Source organism: Ambystoma mexicanum, chromosome 6q, assembly GCF_040938575.1.
Source record: "Ambystoma mexicanum isolate Mex_15411 chromosome 6q, UKY_AmexF1_1, whole genome shotgun sequence".
NCBI lineage: Eukaryota > Metazoa > Chordata > Amphibia > Caudata > Ambystomatidae > Ambystoma > Ambystoma mexicanum.
Genome location: NC_090937.1, coordinates 1,040,878,784 through 1,040,899,699, shown reverse-complemented (window position 1 = coordinate 1,040,899,699; position 20,916 = coordinate 1,040,878,784). Strand labels below are relative to the sequence as shown.

Below are 20,916 nucleotides of genomic sequence, written 5' to 3'. Positions count from 1 at the left end.
ATTGTGGGATGTTTTGTATCACTTTGCGCACTGATGCGATTTTGCACAACCGTTGCTAATATGTACTTATGCAGCTTTGCACAATTATTGTTAGCTTTTTGTGTACATGTGGTATGGCTCCTTGTTTTTGGTCATTTGTAAAAAATACTGTTGGTGTATCTTTAACACTTGTATATGTTCTTATACGTGATATCTAGATGTGATAACTCAGCGGTTTGTCCCACATTGTTGTTTTTTAAGACTCATTCTAATTATGAATAAACTAAATTTGTCTAAATATATTCCCATACTTTGACAAATCAATGATTCCTTCTAAGCTCCAGTAGATATCCGATTTATCGGTAGAATATCAGAACAATTTTGCATTTCTTGTGAGACACCACCATGCATTTATTTAATTTATTTATACATGTGTGGAGCGTGATCGTGTAGACGCTAGTTACAGTTTATGCAGTTAAAACAACATTTAGCAGGCAGTGAGGCTGCTAATGGAACAGGTGGGTTTTCAGTCTTTTCCGGAACAAGGTAGATCTCAAGGCAGGGGGAGGGAGTTCCGGAGCGTGGCAGCAGAGACAGGGAAGCAGGAACTACAGTATTTAGCATTAGTATTCTAACCAGGTGTCTACGAAGTAAGGGGGATATTCATCTATAGTTTTCATAGTCAGAATGAGAGTGAACCTTTTTCAAAACAATGCCCCGCTAGGCTTAAGAGAAGCTGTACAAATTAAACAAGGATGGTTCTGCAGTGTGTGAATTAGCAAAAAGGAAACTATGTAAGGCATGAAATAGCTGTAGCCCAAGCTCAGGAGCCATGATGATTTGTAGATCCAGATATAAAATGTTGTCCAAAAAAACAATATATTCCGGCATCCATAGGTTTGGCCTTAAAAGCAAATCATCTGATAGCCTTATGGAGGATCGTGACACCAAGCACACATTACCATGAATTTCTTTCAACTTAAACTAGTGTTTCTGGCTAGTTTGCCAATTTCCTTCCAGGATACTGTACATTTGGTAATTAGAACAATCAACCGTCACACTAAACGTTTTGATTTCCATAATCAGTAATTAGTTGAGGAGAGCCGTAGCTCTCCAGAGATGCAGAGATAAAATGAAGAATGGGGAGGATCTGGGCTGTGATTGGGTTACCCTGAGACCTATACACATTGGAGCTATCTCGACACAGTTTGATGTATTGGTGGAGTCCCATAATGGGCCCACCTGCTCCTTGGGTCCAGGTCATGCTGTCTGAAATCTGACTTTGGGGTTTTGGCCAGGCCCAACAGAATTATGCAAGGTCACTGTGGAACTGATACTTCAACCTCTGTGGCCTCTCATGTCTCCGAGGATGCCCTTGCCGATGCTGTGGGACAAGGAACTACAAATGATGATCACCTCAGGGGTTGGCATGACTTAAATCTGATTTGTTGTTGTTATTGTTTTAAGGGCCTCACGCATGGCAACAAAAATAACTATAAAACACTATTAGCGCGGGGCCTGTCGGAAGTGTTGGGGGTGAATGATACCGCTTTCAAATTTTGTCTGATTGCATGTTCTGTAAAGGGACCAATGTCCGTTTTTCCTTTGTTAATGCTAATTATTTGCAGGTGTATTTGGAATTGTCATGAGGTTTTGGCTTCCAAGGGGATTGAGGTTTCTGAAGACATGAAGGCTGAACGTCACGTCCATGACTCCTGGTTTCATTGGCAGGAGGTGAGGGGAGCCAAGGAAGGTGTTCCTTCCTCTTTTTCCAAGAATCCCGCTGTGGGTTGTCGTATTTCGGGGCCCGGTAGCAATTCCAAGCCTTTTATTGATCCTAATCGTCCTGTCATCGACTTAACTAGATCTGAACTGGAACTGAGGCGGAGGCCGGTTTCTCTAGCGCCCTTTCAAGTTTCACAGCAGGCTTGGGATAAGCTGCATGCCTACGCTATTCAGGCCCCTTCTATGAAGCACGTTTAGGGTCCATCGGGTGATAGCGGAAAGGGAGGCCCAGTATGGCCCTAGTGAATGCCTCATGGCAAATGGTCCAACTTTTTCTGATGTATTGTGTGTGCAATCCCCCCGCTCGAAGCCTGGGTAATTGTATGTGTGCCTGTCGTAGAATGTGGTGGGCATCTAATCTAGACTAGACCACCATGAGTCTTTGTTACTTTTTGAAGGGTCCGATATTATTTTAATACAGGAGCCTTGGACATTGGACGATGTGGCTGTTGATGGGTTTATGGCTTACTTTGTACTGGCGCAGGGAAGCTCCAGGGGGCGCTATCATGGAGGGTTGCACATCTTGGTCAGGTTCATTTATGTGATTGAAACCATCCAGTTGGAGTTTTCTTGCCCATTCCTGCAGGCGGCAAGAATCCAAAGGGTGGGTGGTTGCAATCTTCTTGTGGTCAATTTTGATAATAGCCCCCAAGCCCAATTTGGTATTTTAGCCACCATAATGGAGGGTTTCGTTAGTTGGCTGGCTGCAAACGATCTATGTCTTATTTGGTGGGGATTTTAATGTCAAGTTGAGCAGTGGGCTAGGTGTAACACTGTTTGACTCTACTGAAGAGGATTTGGCTGGCATCTTGCCCCCTACTATGAAAGATGTTACAACTTGTAGGGAGGGGTTTTGGTTATGCACGTTCCGCTTTGCTTAGGGGATGCATGCGGCCAATGGTCACTTCCCAGAGGATGGTCTGGGGAATTTTACTTTTTCTTCCATGTTGGGTCGCTCTGCGATTGATTATCTTTGTGTCCCAGTAAAATTCTGGGATGGCGTTATTAGGTTCAGGGTGCTGAATAATATATGTAGTGATAATTTCCCTAACCAACTGGAGCTTATGCTCAGGGTAGGTCTTTCTTCCCAGGTTTCTCTAACGTGTCCCCTGGTGGCTTAAAGCGTCTCTTAAATTGGCAGTTAGGGGATTGTGAGAGCCTGCAGAGGGATATTGTCAAAATTAATTGGCGGGTTCTCGAATGTCTTTTTTTCTGGCAATTTAGATCAGGGTGATATTTGGTCTGACTTCTCGCTACTCCGGACTAATCTTTTGGCTTCATTTACTTTGAGAGTGGGTAGAAGGAAGAGCCTCATCCTAGGTGGCTCAATGCAGAGTGTGTAAAATTGAAGTCTTGCCGCTGAGAATGTTGAAGAACCCCTTGTCTACACAGTTTGATATTATCACGGCTCGAACTATCTATAACAAAGCCATAGCTCATAGAAAGCATGAAATTGAAGCAGAGTCTTGGGAGGAATGGGTGAACGTCGGGTGCGTCAAGACTGTGTTTTGGCCCATCTGCTCTTTTGTCTCTATATAAATGGCCTATATGATAAGTCATTTATAACGCGCCTGTACACAAGTGTGTCTAGGTGCGACAAGACAAGGAAGGGAAGACAGAAGCAGGACAAAACAAAGATCTTACTAGGCCTTGTGTCATTCAGATCACACAAGTGTGGGGGGAAGAAGGGGCAGAAGCGCCAGGCGGGGAGGAGAGAGTGCAAAGGAACTGGTAAGTGCTGCCAGGGAGTGGCTCATAAGTGTGGAGAGTCAGGGGACTGAAGGGTTTGCGATAGAGTCCCTAAGTGGTTGGGAGGCCAGGCGGCAGTTCAAGGGCAACTGGTTGTACGGGAGCCTGGCCTCATAAATTCAGTGAGTAGCCAGGTAACTAGTATGCGCAGCAGACAGGGACATCAGCAAGGGAGAGGGAGAGAGAAAGCGGAAGCGAAAAGGAAGGTCTGGAGTTGCTTCCTGAACCTTAGGTGGTCCTGTTCAAGTTTGAAAGAAGCAGGGAGGCTGTTCCAGAGGGAGGCCCCAACCGAGAACAGAGATCTACCCCCCACTCTCTGCCTGGAGAAGCATCGGACCCTCAGAGTATGGGAGGTGGATGAGCGGAGGGCTCGAGAAGGAAGATGCTTAGGAAGAGAACATTGGATGTAGTGTGGTCCCCGGGTCCAGAAAGCCTTGTGGTAGTGTATGACCATTTACTTAAATCTAACTCAGATTTCCCTAGGCTGGGTAATAGACGTTTGCCTTTATTTACCTCTGCAGATGACACAGTCTTATTAGCTCTCACTCCCAGATCCCTACAGTGCTGTTGTCGATTAAGCCCGATTTATGGCTACTCTGGGCTGAAGATAAACACCCAGAAATAGGCTGTCATGGAAGTGTCCCCCGAGGTTTTCATCCATCTCTGTAAGGGGGAGTTAATCCCTCAAGTGGATTACTTTGCTTATGTGTGGGGGGGATGGTCATCAAATGTTGGGGCAGAGGCACATGTTGAGAATCAGACCCTACAGGAGATTGGGGGGCAGCCAGAGCTTTGGGCTCATTCAAAATAAAGCCGATGGAGCTCAAACTCAAAGTTTGTCATGGTAAAGCTTCTTCTGTGGCGAGATATGGCATGGAGCTGTGGGGATTTGGCAAAATTGAACACTATCAATGCCAAACTTTTCTTTCGGAGGGCTTTATCCTAGCTCAAAATCAGGGGAGGGAGTGTCTAATGTCTGGCTTCTATGCTGTTAAGGACATCGCGATTAACACAATTTCTATTAATCTTGATATTTATAGCAACTCAGCTGAAGTCCAAATCGTAGAGTTTTTTGTAAAGGATCCCATTATGCAGTCTCCAGCGGCTCAGATTCCCCATTGCATTTGACTGAATTTGTTTCTAGTCCAAAGCCGTTGGACCCTATATTGAACAACCAAACGTTATTTTTTGTAATCTGGTTTTCCTCAAATGAAAAAAAAAAAAGACCAAAATCCTAAAATAATAAGATCAGTGGATCAAGAAAATGTCTATGGAATCTAAATCAACAAAAGAACAATCAGGATTCGCAAAATTCTATTGAGGGTGCAGAAAATAAATCTAAAAATGTGAAGATATGGGGGTGTGGTCGGTGTCCGACCAAAAAGGCAGCTCATTAGAGAGGCTTCTTAAGTCTGATGTGGAGTGTGCGCCTGAAGCAGGGTCCTTGCCCCTCTGTCCTCAGCTGTGTCTGGGGCACGGCAGTCTGTGGGAGCAGGACCCCGGTCTGAGATGTTGCTGGCGACCGCAGGCTAAGCAGCGTAAGGGGAGCCGCGTGGCCTGCCACTGTGATTAGAAGTGGTGCCCAGGGGGTGGTGGTGGGCTGTGCCCAATGGCCTTGTCTTGGCGGCTGAGGGCCTGGGGAGCAGCAGCTGCGGGCGCTGGAGTGAAGCAAGCCCAGGGATGGCGTTGGGAGAGACGGCCCCAGTGACCATGGACTGTGACGGTGTGAGCAGGCTGCAGGCTTGAACTGGTGGACAGGGTTGGGGGCTGGGAGCCGCACAATGTGACAGTGGCCTTTGATCCCCGCTGTGTGCCTGGGTGCCAGAGCCAGCACGGGTGAGCAGCGATGGGGGCTATGGTGTGCCAGAGCACCTGGACCCCGGATCTCGTTGTGGGACAGGCTCACCCTCACTTTGCTCACGGAGATGTCCCCCTCCATGGATGTCCTGAGGCCCACTAGAGCCCCATTGTAGGCTACTAGATGCATCAAGCGCATCTGGAGGATTTGAAGCTCCCAGCAGACACGTTTGCAATCTACCTGTGATATGACTTTTTGGTTCTTTTCTCCCCTACACTCTTTGGAGGTTGAGCGGGGCCCCCAGAAAGATGGAAGAGCTGGGCCCACAAGGGAGTTTGCCAACTAGGCAACCCATTACCCCAACTGATGCATTTTACACAGATGGAAAGCTCTGGGGGCTGTCCCTGATCCCCTTACTGCACGCAGTGTGGGACAATTCTGGACCCCCACTAGGGGGAGAAGTGTGCTGGGGATAGCCCGGCAGTGGGTGTTGGATTGCTGGTTGGACTTGGACATCCTTACCTGGAGCCTTAATACTTAGGAGGGAGCACAGTGGTAGTGCACCTGTATGCTGTCCTGGAGGGCCCAGAAGGTGGTGTGCTCGGTGATTGCCCTGTGGGCCCCTGCGGCAGATCCCAGTGTGCTAGCAGTTCTGCTAAATGGACTGGGGAGGTGATGGCGGCGCCCAGGGAGGTGGGTGATGGGCACGGCCCCTCCCCACTCATGAAGAGGGATTTACTGGAATGCATGACCTCCCTGGAGGAGAAGATTGCCACCTCAGTCAAGAAGGAGATTGCTGCTGCAATGGAGGGGCTGCAGAAGTCCTTTGAGGGACACTCTAGGGACCTTCAGCAGATTAACACTAGAGTAGGGGACGCTGAAGGGTCATTACACTCCCTGCAGGAGGATGTCATACACATACAGGGCGAGCTAGCCGGAGCCAAGCAGGGAATGGAGGAACTAATCTCCACGAGTGAAGATCTGGAATATAGGCACAGATGGGAGAACCTCAGAATCCAAGGCATGGAAGAAGCAACCAAAGGGTCTGACTTGAGGGCATGGGTCCTCCGCTTCTTTAAAGAGACCTTCCCTGATTTAACAGCGAAGCCCATCATCATGGACAGGGTCCATAGAGTTGGCCACCTCAGGAACAACCCTCTGGGATCCCTCCGGAGGGATGGAATGAGGTGTGTAGAGGGCTTAAGAAGGCAACCAGATGTGTCCAGCACGCCTAACAGGGATTCTGGTTTTTGGCAAGAGGGTATCTCACCCCGGTTAGATGCACCACATGGGGGCAAAAAAGGGGAAGGTTTATGTTGGAGGGGCTGCATGGGCACTTACTTGCACATACTGTGGTGGTACCCCAAACAAACTTATTGGTCTGATGCGGTATGCACGCTAAATTGAATTGTGGGGTCATCACTGACGTTAGATCCCTTTGCCTGTCTTCTGGGGGCTTTCAAGGGGCGAGTACACATGGGGCATAGCATCGACATCCCCCTAGTTCTCACAATGCTCCCTGTAGCAAAGATCATCATAGCTTCTCTCTCGAAATCCCAGAGGTCCCCTACCGTGGTTGACTGTTGCTTGCGCATGTGGGGGGTGATGGCTTTGGAGGTGGTGGTCTATTTCTCTGAGAATGATACACAGTCCTTCTTCGAGTGGTTGGGAGAATTCTTGACATATGCTCAGACTCACAACATAAACTTAACCTGCCCGGTCAGGCTGCGGGCTATGGACTTGCTGGAATGCTCCTGGACTGTGAGCTACCCTTGCACCTCCCTGGTGCTGTCTAACTGATACTTATTATCCCCCTTTGCTGTTTTCTGAATTTAAGAAACCTTGCTCGAGTTTGAAACTTTCTGGATGCTTCCATATATGTTTATAAAGTTTAGTTAACTTTTCTAAATGCCTTTGCAACATCTGCCTTATATCTGGGAGTTCTAGTGCAGTTGTAACATGCGCACATTGTGTTTTTCTCTGAGTTTATAAATGCAAATAAAAAGATGTAAATACAAATAAAATGTGAAGAAAAAAGGCAAAAAGAAACTTAACAGAATCACAGCTCTTGGCCCTATTTGAAGAAGGCTAACCATATCTGCAGTGGTTCAGTCTTTAGGAATGACAGGATTTAGTTATCATGGTCACTCCCTCACCGAGTGAGGACCCTTTACTTAATCTCTCCACGTACTCGGAACCAAATCAGGAACCATCTCAAATTATAAATGTTGTCATAAACTGTCCTGAATTTAGTGCACAGTAATGAACTATGACAGCTGCTCAACATGCTCTAAATCTATCACATGAACCAAAACAATATTTTTCTTTTAATTTGAACCGCTTTTGTTTTTCCTATACATAGCAACATTGTCTTAAACAGAAAAGAAACGTGTTAGATCTGCCCTATGAAATTCCTGCATTGCAAGTTGAATTTTCAGACCACAAATGTTTAGACAGAGTTGTTTTGTAGATTTCTTTTTGTTTGATTTACCAGACTTTATTGGCTGAAGCACCAACTTTACTTCGACGGGTTATGAATTATTTCCAGTGAAGAATAACTTACAATACACTAAAGATTCACAGCAACCGAAAGACCGTAGCCTGAATGCTTTTGAAACCGATCGACATACATTAATTAATTACCACCACGCAATTTCCCTTACAGTTTCTTTGTGATGTTAACAACTCATCTAATCGGAAGGTTATTTGTGTTGATTCAACATCTAAGGCCGCAAGCTGTCAAATCACAAGACTGTTCCTGGCTGTCGTCTGCATTGGTATCCAAGTGTAAATCAGCCAAGTCTAATCTTTAGTAATCAATTTATCAATGTATTGTCCTGGAACACAAGTGGCTTACGCCACCTGTTTAACACTTTAGAAAGTCCAGTTACACAATTGGGAGGTAGACATTTTATTATTTCAAGAAGTATGGCTTCAAGAATCCCCTTTAAAAGTTGGTTCCACAGTCCACTTAACTCCTGCAGAAAAAGGCACTCAGGGTTGCCCATTCGGCAGCCTTCATTTTGCTCCACACAACTCTTGAGGGATTCACAGAACAAATTGGAGGACTACGATTCCCTGCCTTCAAGCAATAAAATTAGAGAGGGATGAAGCAAGACTTCCTTAATCAGAGGCTATTCTTTTTAAAGGTTTACTGGAATCCTGATAAATGCCCTGCCAACTTATTATTTGAGAATATTATTAGGATTATTACAGCATGTTTAGAATCCCAGGAGAATCATAAAATAATCATGACAGGGGGACCTTAATTGCTCTTGTTTACATCAAGGTTCAAAAGATGTTTTGTTCATTTGTCAGATACAACCTCGCGCTATGGGGTAACAAGTGGCTGAAATTGATGTCAAACTTGGTGTCTACTTTGACCATGGGTCTTTATGAAAGCCTGTCCACTGTTCAGTCCCTTTAGGAGTTTTGTAATTTGTTGTATTGATTTGTATAGTTCACAGTGTATTCATTTGAGTCCACATTCCCATAAGCATTTTCCTTGCTACAAATGCAGGTTTGATATTAATATACTTAACAAAAAGAAAGAGTTGAGACACCATATATATTAAATCCTTAGTTTTGCTACCTTTAATTAAGATCTGAGCATTTAAGGAGGTTACTTCAACGGTATAAAAACAGGCTGAAATCGTATATGATATAAGGCATTTATAATGCGCCTATACACACGTTTTTCAAGGCGCGTATAGATATATTCGCCTCCAAAACTATTCAGAAATGTTTTTGAATTGTGTCCTTTATTCTGATATAGCTAGTTTTTGGAACATTCTGAATGATCTTTTTTGAAATTCAGAAATTGAGCTAAACTAATCCAATTGGAGTATATACTTGGTTTTCACACTTAAAAAAGTGCTGCCATGGTAGGATCCACTCAATCTATTGACGTGGACTCAAATCTATCTTAGCAGCTGTCTTTCATATTAGATGATATTTATGGCTTGATTATGAAATCAAAGTATTCAGGGGCGGGGCACCTGACCCTGATGGGCTGTCCAATTTTACTTTCAAGAACAACCCGGGAATGTGGGCTATCATTTTATTCTGTCTATCTGATCCAATACTGACCACCAAGACATTTGGTTCCAATTTTCAAAAAAGGTGATTGACTCAATCCCTGCAATTACTGCCCTATTGCGCTCCTTGATGCCTCCAGGAAAATTTGTCAGCTCTTATGTTATGGGACCCAGCCGCTTGGCCGCAAGAAAGCAGTCAAATTGACTATTTTCAATCTTGTTTTAGAAAGGGAATGGGCAGTACCCTTAATGGACTATGCCTTTCTCTTTTTTAAAAAAAAGTGTTAATAGGAAACGTTGACTTTATTGTGTACATATTGACTTGAAAAATGCATTTGACCAAGTGGACAAAAATTTGCTCTGGAGAAAGTTTCTGACTTGGGGCTGTCCGCACACTTTGGTTGATATGTTACAATTTATTCACAAAGACACAGTCCTTCAGGTCAGATTGACTAAGTAGGAAGACGCGACTAGACCAATTGAGACCTTTAAAGGTTTGAGACAGGAGTGTGTGCTGGCCCCCTGTCTTTTCAACCTCTTTTTTTTTCCTCGATGATTTAGTTTGTTTGTAAACTTTTTCATCATTTACTTCTATTCTATAAGTGATCGGAGTTCATAGTTTAAAATTGGTTTCCTGGTGTTTTTTTGTTAAATTCCAGTATAGAGGTTAGGAAGTGAGCAATTGTATATGTATATTTATTGCTATGGCCACTGAGCAGAGCTGCCCATCTTTCTTGCGTGGTCATTTGTTGGGCCGAGAGTTGGAAAAACGTTCCGAATTGTTTGCGTTGAGAGGAAAGTGATTGGCATTCCATAACCAGATGGAAGATGGTTTCCGGAATTGCTTGGTCCTTACAAAAGCGGCAGTAGTTGTTTGTAGCATCAATCTGCTTCATAATAGCTAGATACGATTTTGTAGGAAGAATGTTCAAGCGTATCCTTGTGAACGTTGTTCTGATCTGGGAAAATGTGAAGGTATGCTGGTGGTTCATGAATTTTTCTGTTATCTTTGATACACTGAAGATTCTGTTTGTAAGTGTTCTTTTTTTGGATGGTCTTTATCCAGTCGTTATGAAGAAGCTTTATTTTTGCATGCTGTGGGCGAAGCGTTAGAAGTTCTTCCGAGATGTCTTTGTTTTCCATTTCTTTCCTCATTGACTGTTTCCATTTTTGTAGTATCGTGGTGTTAAAGGTGTTTGCCTGGGCTCGTTCAATTTGAATAGCTGGGGTTTTTTGATCAGTCAGTATTTTCCGGAAGATGTCTAATCTTTTCCATTGTACAAATGAATCAATTGACTGGGTTGCCAATTCAAAGCGGATTCTTGGCATTGGGTATGTCTGCGGTAGGTGAAGAATTTTGCGCCAGAAGATTGATTCAAATTTCATCCAGTCAATTGTCCAGGCGTTTAGCATTGCTTCTGTTCCATAAGTTAGTATCGGGATGTATTTTTGTCTGTAATAGGCAATGATGGGTTTGAAGGAGAACTTGCCATATTTTCTGTGAAGTAAACATCCTTGTCTCGATAGTGATTGTGCCGTTTGTTCAATTTTGTCGATCCATAGCTCTTCTGATTTTGATTGATTTATTTGGATGCCGAGGTATTTGAAAGTTGTCACGTTTTCTATTTTGCTCCCGTTGATGTAGAAGCTCGGTTGTTGTGGTTTTTTGGTGGGTGGTTTGGTTAGAGTCATTGTCTTGGTTTTTCCAATGTTAATCGTTAGTTCATTCTTTTCCATATAGCTGTTCAAGGCTATCAGGGAGGCTTGTAGTCCTGTTTGGTGTTTTGTCCAGCAAGACGATGTTGTCTGCATATGCCATAGCAGGGACTGATGTCGCATTTATTTTCGGGGGATTAGTTTTGTTAGATCCTAGGTGTTGTTCGATGTCGGCCGTGAAAAGGTTGTATAGTGTTGCTGCTAAAGGGCAGCCTTGTTTTAGCCCGTTTGTTGTCGGTATAGCGTTGGTTGTGACTCCTTGCTTCGATAATCTCACTTTTATGGTGGTTCCTGAGTAGAGGAGGATGATCGGTTCGAGGATGTTCGACGGACAGTTCCAAGCTCTGAGTTTAGACCAAAGTTTTTGTCGTGAGATTGCATCGAAGGCCATCTTTAAAATCGATAAATGCTGCATATATTGTGGTATGAGAGTTGATAGCTTCATGCTTTATTAACTGAAGTAATATCAGGTTGAGATTTGTTCCGACATTTGCTGTGAAGCCTGTTTGCCTGGTCGAGAATTTGTTGTTTTCTATGGCCCAAGTGGTTAGCTGTTTCAAGAGCACTGCAGCGAATAACTTCCCCAACGCGTCTAGTAGGGCAATTGGGCGGAAGTTTTGTGGTTCTTCTCTTGATCCTTGCTTGTGGATTGGGACAATTATCGCCGACCTCCAGGAGTTTGGTATTCGGTGGAGTGTATTTACCAAGGTTGTAACGTGACACAAAGTTCGCCCAAGCAGCTGGGTCTTGTTTAATGTCAGCGTACGAGAGTCCGTCAGGACCTGGGGCTCTCGAAGTATTCAGTTTTTTGATCAGCTGCATGAAGTCTTAAAATTCTGCATTTACTTGCCAGGTTGCTTCGGATGAGGGGAGTGTGGTTTGTGAGTCCATTCTTTTCGGTCCGTATATGGTCGAGAAGTGCATTATCCAAGTTTCTTGCGCGACATTGGCTGTTAGTTTATGTTGCTTTTGTTGGTTATCATTGAGCAGGTTCCAGAGTTCTCTGGAGTTGTGGGTTTTATGCAATTTCATTATGTTTTCTGCGTCTGCTTGTTGGAGGACATTTTGTTGAGATTTTGTCCAATTTGCGTGTTTTCGTTTCAGGTTTTTGATTTCAGGTCTTGTTCTCCGCTGATGTTATTTTCTTTATCTGTCGTATTGTTCGGTTTAGGCACTTTTTCCTCTCGGCTATTTCTTGGTTGTATGTGTGGCGATGATCCATATGGGGGCGGTTTTTGGTAGTTTGTCGAAAAGGAAGAAGAATCCATTCGTAATTAAGTTTCTCAGAGTCTGTCAAAGTGGCATCATGGAGTTTTTTTTCGGTAGCTTTGCCATAGCTGTTTGTGGAATTCTTAGCCTTGATGCTGTGCCGTCAAGTTCCATGGGGGGCGATGGTCTTTATTTTTATTTATTTATTTTATTTGTTTATATTTATATAGCGCGCAAGCAGCCCAGGGGCATGGAGGCGCTGTTACTTGCAATAACTTAGTTGCATGGTACACATGATAGCGATTGTTGACACATTATGAATAGTACAAGAAATCATACTGTTGTTACAAATATTGCATTTGGTCGTATGTTACAACATATATGATAAGTATTCGTGCTGGTTGGCTTAGTGTCTCGGATTGGACGATGAGTTGGTTATGATCACTTTTATCGGTTGATACCGTTTGTGCTTTTGTGACTGATTCATGTAGGTTACAAGATAGAAATATATAGTCAATAATTGCATGTGATGATCCTCTGGTCCATGTTGGCGTGTAAGTTGCAGAGTTGTTCTTTGAGTGGTTCAGGAGGATAAGATTGCGTATCGCAGTTTCCTTTATCCATCTCTTTGCTTTTGGGGAGAGATCTGAGATTGTTTGAAGGGAGCCGTTTTGATTATATAGTTTGATGTTTAGGTCTCTGCAGATTATAATTTCTGGTTAATGGTGTTTTGTCATGGCCTTGTCTGTTGCGAGAAATACGCCATCGATAAAAGCCTCCGTTGATATTGCTGCAGGGTTCCAGTATAGATTTAGGATTAGAATTATTAGATTGTTTTTAATTTCGTCGTTTCGATGTGTCTTGGTACAGGTTAGTTTTGTAAGTTGAGTCCAAGGGTTGATATTCTCAGAGCTTAGTACTGTACAGTGGGGGTTTATCTTAATTAAGGTGAGGAGGCCAGACGCAGGTCTTCCTTGTTTTTGAACGATGGCAGGGTTGAGAAATGTAAGAAAGCCATCGCAGGCTGGGGGTTCACTAAGCCAGGTTTCCTGCAGACATATGATTTGGTATTGTTCTAGGTCAGGGGAGGGGTTTGTGAAAAGATGCATGTTTCCTCTGGTGTTCCACGAACAGAGTGACCACGTGTAACCCAGGTTCGTTGATTGTGATGAGCCGGCCGGCTCACCACTTGGGCCAATAACACAAGAGTGCGACTTGAGTTACCAAGGTAACTCAGTCCAGGGTGCCTAAACCCCCTCCCACACCACCTGTGATACCCAGACAGAGTGGCACCACTTTTGGAGGCTTCTGTGGAGAAGCTCGCCAAAAAGTGGAACAAAGGGCTCGACTTGGGTTGGAGTCACAGAAGAGAACACAAACGCCATTTTAGAATCGAGTCCTGGCAAAAAATACCAACCGGCGAATTAATATTAATTCAATAAACTGGCGGTATGTTCGAGGCTATGAGAATTAAATAATTAAAGTTGGTAGCCTCGAACAATGGGAAAATCCCATAGGAATATATTTGCGGTCGAATATAAAAAGTAGTATCCACTGCCACCAGCCAAAACTCGATCAGGGGGGACAGAGACGTGCCCCCTCGACTAACAGACCTCAGGGAAATCGAATTGCCCCGACCAGTATGTCCACAATATGATGGTTTGTACTGGTTTCTGTTAATAATTTGGGACTAGGAAAGCCAATGGTGACTTTACGTGCCCTGGGAGACAGTAGTCAGTCCCAGGGTATGGAGTCTATGGTGGGGGGTCACTATGACACCCCGGTGTTACTGCACGGAGGGTGCTGTGTAACACACATAGAAAAAAAACACATGAGACCCTATGGAGTAAAGGACCCCATCGCCCATAAAACACATTAGCAGTCAAAGGTACACCATAAATCATGTCCAAGAGTGGGAGAAAAAGAGTCTCACTCTTGGCAGGAGAAAAAGAACAAACTCCAGAAATCCAGCAAAGCTGCTGGGGGACTCACTAGGTTAGGAAATTCAGCCTAAAGAGAGAATTCTCCCTAACAGTCCAGGCGTGTGAGGCAGCTGGACCGTGCAGTCGACTGAAGATGGGCATTCTGCAAGGAATCAAATGCTGTGGAGCTGCCGCAGCACAACACAAAGTGGGAGAAGACTGAAACAGAAATCAGACGAGTCCAAGGCCGACTGGAGTGCTCCCAGCAAGGACCCTAAAGGTACAGGGGTTGCTGGGACTGTTAGGGGCAGCACAATAGAGGCATGGAGGACTCTTAACCCACAGAGCAGGGGATGAGGAGGAAGCCCCTGGGGGAGAAGAAAACATTAAGAGCACCACAAATAGAATGTGAGAAGGTTTTGGTCAGGGATACGTGCCCACAAAAGAAGATCCCTACAAGTCATCTTCATGGCAGTATCTGGCAAGAGAGTAAACCAGGTCTGCCAAATCAAAGCAGTAGAGACCCACAAGAGAAGAGTAGTACAAACAATATTCCTTGTGGCAGTACTTGCCAGGAGAATTAACCAATTCTGCCCAAGTCTAGAGACGGGGAAGCCTGGGTCTGGGGCCCTCAAAGGGAAACACTGAAAGTGTTGAATTGTGAAACCAAAGCGAAAGAGAGGCCAGGGGAAGGGAGTCATTCTCCTGTTAACCAAGGCCAGGGGAAAGGAGTCATTCCCCCCCATCCCGATTGCGTTGAACTGTAAAATAAACATACCAGGAGAAGGGAGTCATTCCCTTGGTAACCAAAGCCGAAAAGACTTTCTGATACAGAGTGTTAAACGATAAGCAGTGTGCCTACCACAGAGAAGAGCTGGAACTTGGTCTTTTCTGTTGCAGACAATTTTGACCCAGGGAAGGGATTCAATCCCCCCAAGAAGAAGTAAAATCCTGGAAGTGAACTTTTATCCCCAGTCCAGAAAAAGGGAGTCATTCTTCTGGACCAAGAAGGTCTACTTTATTTTTAGTTTAGTTTTAGTCTAAGGGACAGAGGTAGGGTTTTTGACACATGACGGTGGACTATTGTGTTTTAGTTGAGGGAGGGAAACCCCTCATAGAAATATGGACGGATACGTTTTCCTCTGTTTTTGGACCAAAATACATGTGTACAGCAACCGCTATTCCACCTTTGTGTTAGTCTCCTCCTTCCGCCCCCTTACAGTCCACAAAAACAAACAAAAATCACACCTATATCCATAAAAAAAAATCATAATTGTATGTCCATATCAAGCAAAAAGAAAGAATTCATATGAATAAAAAAAATGATCTAGTAATATCTAAGAGGCATATGTGGATTCTTAATCAAACAGAGGCAGTGCAGAATGTGGATCATACAGAAGGGAAATGATTAACAAAAAAAAGAGAAACACTGGAATTAAGAAAACAGGACAGTAAACAAATATGCATTTTGGCTGAATCATTAAACACAATGCTGTGTTTATGCAAGTAAAAATGCAAGAGTTCTTGCTTGACCACTTGTTAAACCACAATTTACATGAAATAAATCTTGTATAGTGTTTCTATTGTACAGAAACTTATGTGCCACCACTCTAACTTGAGTATGTGCCCAACCCTGCTAACACTCACTGAAGTAATTATCTTGTAATATATTAGAGCAGACCAGACCTTGGCCTATTGCCAGTTCAAGTGCCTTTCATTTTTTGTAAATGAAAACCGTTCGATGAGAAGATGCTAGCTTCACCTCATTGCTGCTAGAAGTGCATGAATACCTGTGTTGAGGGACCTGGCTCCAGAATTACTACCCCATTTCAAACAAAGAAATACAAACCAAAAAAAACACAACTTTGTGCATAAATACAAATTAAATTAATGTGCATACACATATATGCAAACATACCCATGTTTCTTTACGAGTTTCGGATACATTCTCCACAAATATTACATGAGTTGCTGTCAGATACAAGGTCCCAAGGGCTGCTTTTCTCGAGGATATCCTATCTATTAGCCGTACATGTTCAACCTGTGCATGAGAAAAAAACAATACAAAAAGAAAAATTGTTTTTATAAAAGCGATGACAAAAAATTTCAATGCACACTTTCACCAAGCAATGAAACATTATTCAGAAGGATACAAGTGGAGTATTTAAGCTGAAGTCAACTTGGACATTAGGGCTGTGACTTAATTCCAACCACAGGAAAAAAAGATCATCAATTCTACACTTTACTAGGAGCCCAACAAGTCTTAATACATGACATTGGTAGAACTTCAAAACTGAAAAGTGATATTGGGGCTGATTTTTGCCCAACTCTTTAAATACATGGAGATCAAAGTTCTGTAATGTAGAAATTCAGAAAAGAGTAATTTCTTACGCCTGTAACAAACACTTCAAATCTGATGCTGATTGTCACACATACAGCATACAATAAAGGTATGTAGTTCACAGACAATGGCAATGGCTCTGCAACTCCAATAGAACATATTCTGGAGGATTCTAGGGAGACCAACATATCTCCAAAAACGTGATGTCTATCAATAATACAAGTCCATTGCAATACAAATACCTCGCTTACTAGAACGTTTTAAAAATAAATAATAAAGTTACCATGTCATCACCAAACAAAGGCTATGCAATTTCCAACTTCAGTAAGCTAGATACATGATGCATATAATAATCGTCTTTGGAAAGTGCAGTTGTTTAATGCATTTGTATTCACCATGAATAACATAAGAAAAACAGGCAATGGACTAAATGTTACATAGTGACTAGAGTTTGTACAAACAAACTATAGCATACATTTTTGGGAGCTAAACGTCAACGAACTAGTAAACTAACCGGCTATATCATCATTAGGACAACAAGCCAAAAATAAAATCAACAGTCTAATGTAGCTTTGTATTTCCAAATGTACAGTGAATACCCAGGTTTCGTTGCATGAGAACACAGACCACGTGCTGTATGTACTGTGGACATGTACACCCAGGAGAATAAGTGTTGTTGTGTGTTGGTTGCCGCCCATAAGCAGCACTTTAGCAGCATCCCCAGCAATTCCGGGCCATTCAAAACCATGTCTTACAAGCTGATAGTTACAACTGTATTATGAATAATACAAATTCAACTCCAAACACCATCCTTATTATAGCATGGACCCCAAAGGGGGATACATGTGCTGGCAACTTTGTGACTGAAACAAGTACCGCTCAGAGTTATCCATCCATGGGAGGTCTGGGGTGGGCAAGTGAAATTATTTGGCTCACAATGCAGCAACCCCAACTTTCAGAACAAGTAAACTCCATATGAACCTCTCCGCCTACACATTCCTAAATATATATATATATATATATAGTAAAAAAAACTTTGTTAAAGGGACGTTATGGTTCCAAGTAAAACCGAAAAACCCCTGAAATTCGCCAGTTATGGTAAACTAAGCAACCAGAACACGCGCCACCACCGTGCATTGCTAAGACTAACACCCAGGACAAAGATGACATCACAAATGTCATTGATGACATCACATGTTTATTTACTTTTGATAAAAACTCTGTACAAGGGATTCTTTTTATAATGTTGACAGAAAAAGTGTTAAGGATCATTGGAATAGATATCTTGAGCTATGTAGTGAATTAGACAATGCGTTGATATAAATAGCATTCTATTATGAAGTTCTTAAGAATATACTAAGCTACTCATGTATAAATATGAGGATTGTGTGCAGCATACATGATGGAAGTGCAATATTCATAATTTTCCCATGTTGAATAGTGAAATAATAAATGCTTTCTTATTAGGGTTTTCTGTACTGTGCAACATGTAATAAGTAGCTAATAAAACCACTGACTACATAATTTCATTACTACATACAAAACAGAATGACACAACAACACATACAAATATAAATATGTATAGAGAAAGTAAAGTAAGCAAAAAAAGCAGCAGTAGAAGCAGAAAGTGTTCACAACCTAACTGATTATCATCATGCATAGAAAAGATTGCTCTGCTTCAAACCTAGTACTTCCCTATGTACAAATATCACATGATGTGACTGCACCCTAAAACAGTAGCACAAATACAAATATGAACACATCCAGAGAAAGTACAGTAATAGAAAAACAACAGAACAATAGGAAAGTGTTGATAACCTTACTGATTATCTTCATACACAGAAAGCATTGCTATCTTTTAAGTGTGTATTTTTCTTATGTATATATTTCATATGCTGTGAGTGGACCCTAAGTGAATTATTGTTAGGACACATCAGAAATATAAGTCTACAAAAATAGTACTTTTTGATGTCTTTGTTCCTAACTATTACTGTCTAAGATATATCAATAAAAGAAAAAACAGCGAGTCAGACATGTGAAGTCATCAGTGATGTCATCAATGACATTTGTGATGTCATCTTTGATATCCTGGGTGTTAGTCTTAGCAATGCACGGTGGTGGCGTGAGTTATGGTTGCTTAGCTTACCATAACTGGCGAATTTCAGGGGGCTTTCGGTTTTACTTGGAACCATAACGTCCCTTTATCAACGTTTTTTTACTGAATTTCATAGGTTTTTAGTAGCGCAACTTAACCATAACGTCCCTTTATCAAAGTTTTTTTTCCTGGATACACACATACATAGTGTGAATTTGACAGATGTTTGCTAGGATTCCCTTACTTTATACACATAAAACATGCTGAACCCCCTGCTAGGGATGTTGACGTCCGCGGACTGCGCCAATGTCCGCGGATGGATGCGGACAACATCAACACTACCCAAAAACTCAGGGGGTATCTTAGATTTTTCTATCATGCTATATAAACACTGAAAAAGTTCAAAAAGCGCACATAAACACAGATGTAATAAATAAGAAAAAGAACCTATATATGTAACACATCAACCAAAAAGATATGCCTCCAACATAATTACCTGACAAAGTGCACAGCTAAGAGCAACAGCAGACCTACACAACAGTAAGAACACAACTTATCAGAAACTAGTAAGAAAACTTATATTTCTAAACTTTCTGTATTTGGTACACTAAAAGTAATATATATATATATATATATATATATATATATATGTGTATATATATATATATATATTTTTTTTTTTAACACAGAAATGTCCAGTACTTTGGAATGGGTTGAGGAAAATTTCCCACGTGAGGAAATGTCTGAAGACAGTGATACTAATGGTAGACACTTCTCTATATAAGCAAATTAATAACCATTACTTTATGTGTACTTAACATATACATATTGTTTTTAACAGACCATACAAACATTGAAAATAATACACCAAAAGCGACATTAGAAAATAATCTGCAGCACATGGAGCAATAAATTGACAAGCTTATGGAAAATTTCAATCTTTTGAAACATTTTGTGGAGGACCACATAAAAGCAAAAATTAAATATCATTGTCCAACATGCACCTGTTCCCCCTCTCCATGTCCCAGTCAACTATCCCCAAACCCTCAGCACCAAGAAAAATGTTTTGATGAGACATCCATCCCTTCATCCTCTCCCATCCATCCTCTCCAAACCCCTAATTCCCCTGTGTCAGTTTCTGCTTCCCCGTCTCTTTCATAAATTGTATATCTGTATATAATAAAAAAAATAATGTGTGTTTTAATTCAGTCCTTTGTGTCTTATTTTTTTTTTAAAAGGCAGTTAAGGTGTCCGCGGACAGCGCAGGTGTCCGGAATGTCCATAATTAACCAAAATGGGGATGTCCTGAGGAAAACTATTTATTTTCAAATTTGTTTATTGGCATTTATTATCATACATCTACACATGTCAAATTGAATGTGTCATTAGAAGCAGGATTAACAGCATTACATAATAAACTTTACTTTTATGAAGTTAACTTAACAACATTTAACTGTCTCCTAGTCTCGGTGTCATTACTCAGTCTCTTGGTGAGCAGCAGGATGGGGCATTGGGGGGAGGGGAGGATCCCGGGATTCCGGGGGCCTAATCAAGTCCATGCGTGCCTCCACTGTGGGTGTCGTGTTCACGCAATTCAATGTGATCCAGTCTGTATTCGTACATGGGGGTTTATCGTCTGAGGGGTAAAGTATGTTTCTGGTTATTTCTTTCCATGCCTCTAGGGTTGCGCTTGACTCGTCAGTTGACCTGGTAACCTATCTTCCCATGCTTTGTTTCTGCGTTGACCCATCTTTCTAGTTCATTGCGCCATGCGTTGTAGTTTGGCCCCGTAGGTTTTTTCCAGGACATGGCAATGTGTCATTTGGCCAATATGCACGTTAAGTCCATACGTTTCACCCTGTGTTTAAGTTTGGCTGGTCTGGGGTATGTTCCCAGGAGGCACTCCTCGGGGGACCACCTGTAGTTGGAGGTGCCCGCTTTTTCGTATGTCTGCTTTATTTTCATCCACATAGATTGAACCTTGTTGCATTCCCAGAACATGTAAAGTAGGTCTGCTTTATCCGCCTTACACCATGGGCAGTGGGGTCTTGTTTGTTTGTTGATTGTCGCTAGCCTGCAGGGAGTCAGATACGTTCGGTGCAGCATGTTTAATTGTATGAACCGGAATCTATGTCGCCTTCCGACACTTCCCACCCTATGTCTGTTTCCCATTTCTTTTTCATTGTCTCACATTTTGGGTGGGGAGTGTCACTGAGGTGGCTATATATCTGGGAGACCGCTTTTTGTCCCTCTCCTAGGTTGTATAGTAGCGTCGTGAGGGGGTC

The 20,916-nt window shown here is 42.5% G+C and overlaps 1 protein-coding gene across 2 annotated transcripts in view; it reads right to left on the bottom strand.

The window, feature by feature from the left end:
- The window catches only part of MTMR7 (myotubularin related protein 7), a 591,157-nt gene that overhangs the window by 498,591 nt on the left and 71,650 nt on the right, over positions 1-20,916 (bottom strand). For both annotated transcript variants that reach the window (XM_069631578.1, XM_069631577.1), the window contains exon 2: positions 16,114-16,236. In XM_069631578.1, coding sequence (XP_069487679.1) covers positions 16,114-16,236 — 123 coding nt within the window. The remainder of the gene's footprint in view (positions 1-16,113; positions 16,237-20,916) is intronic.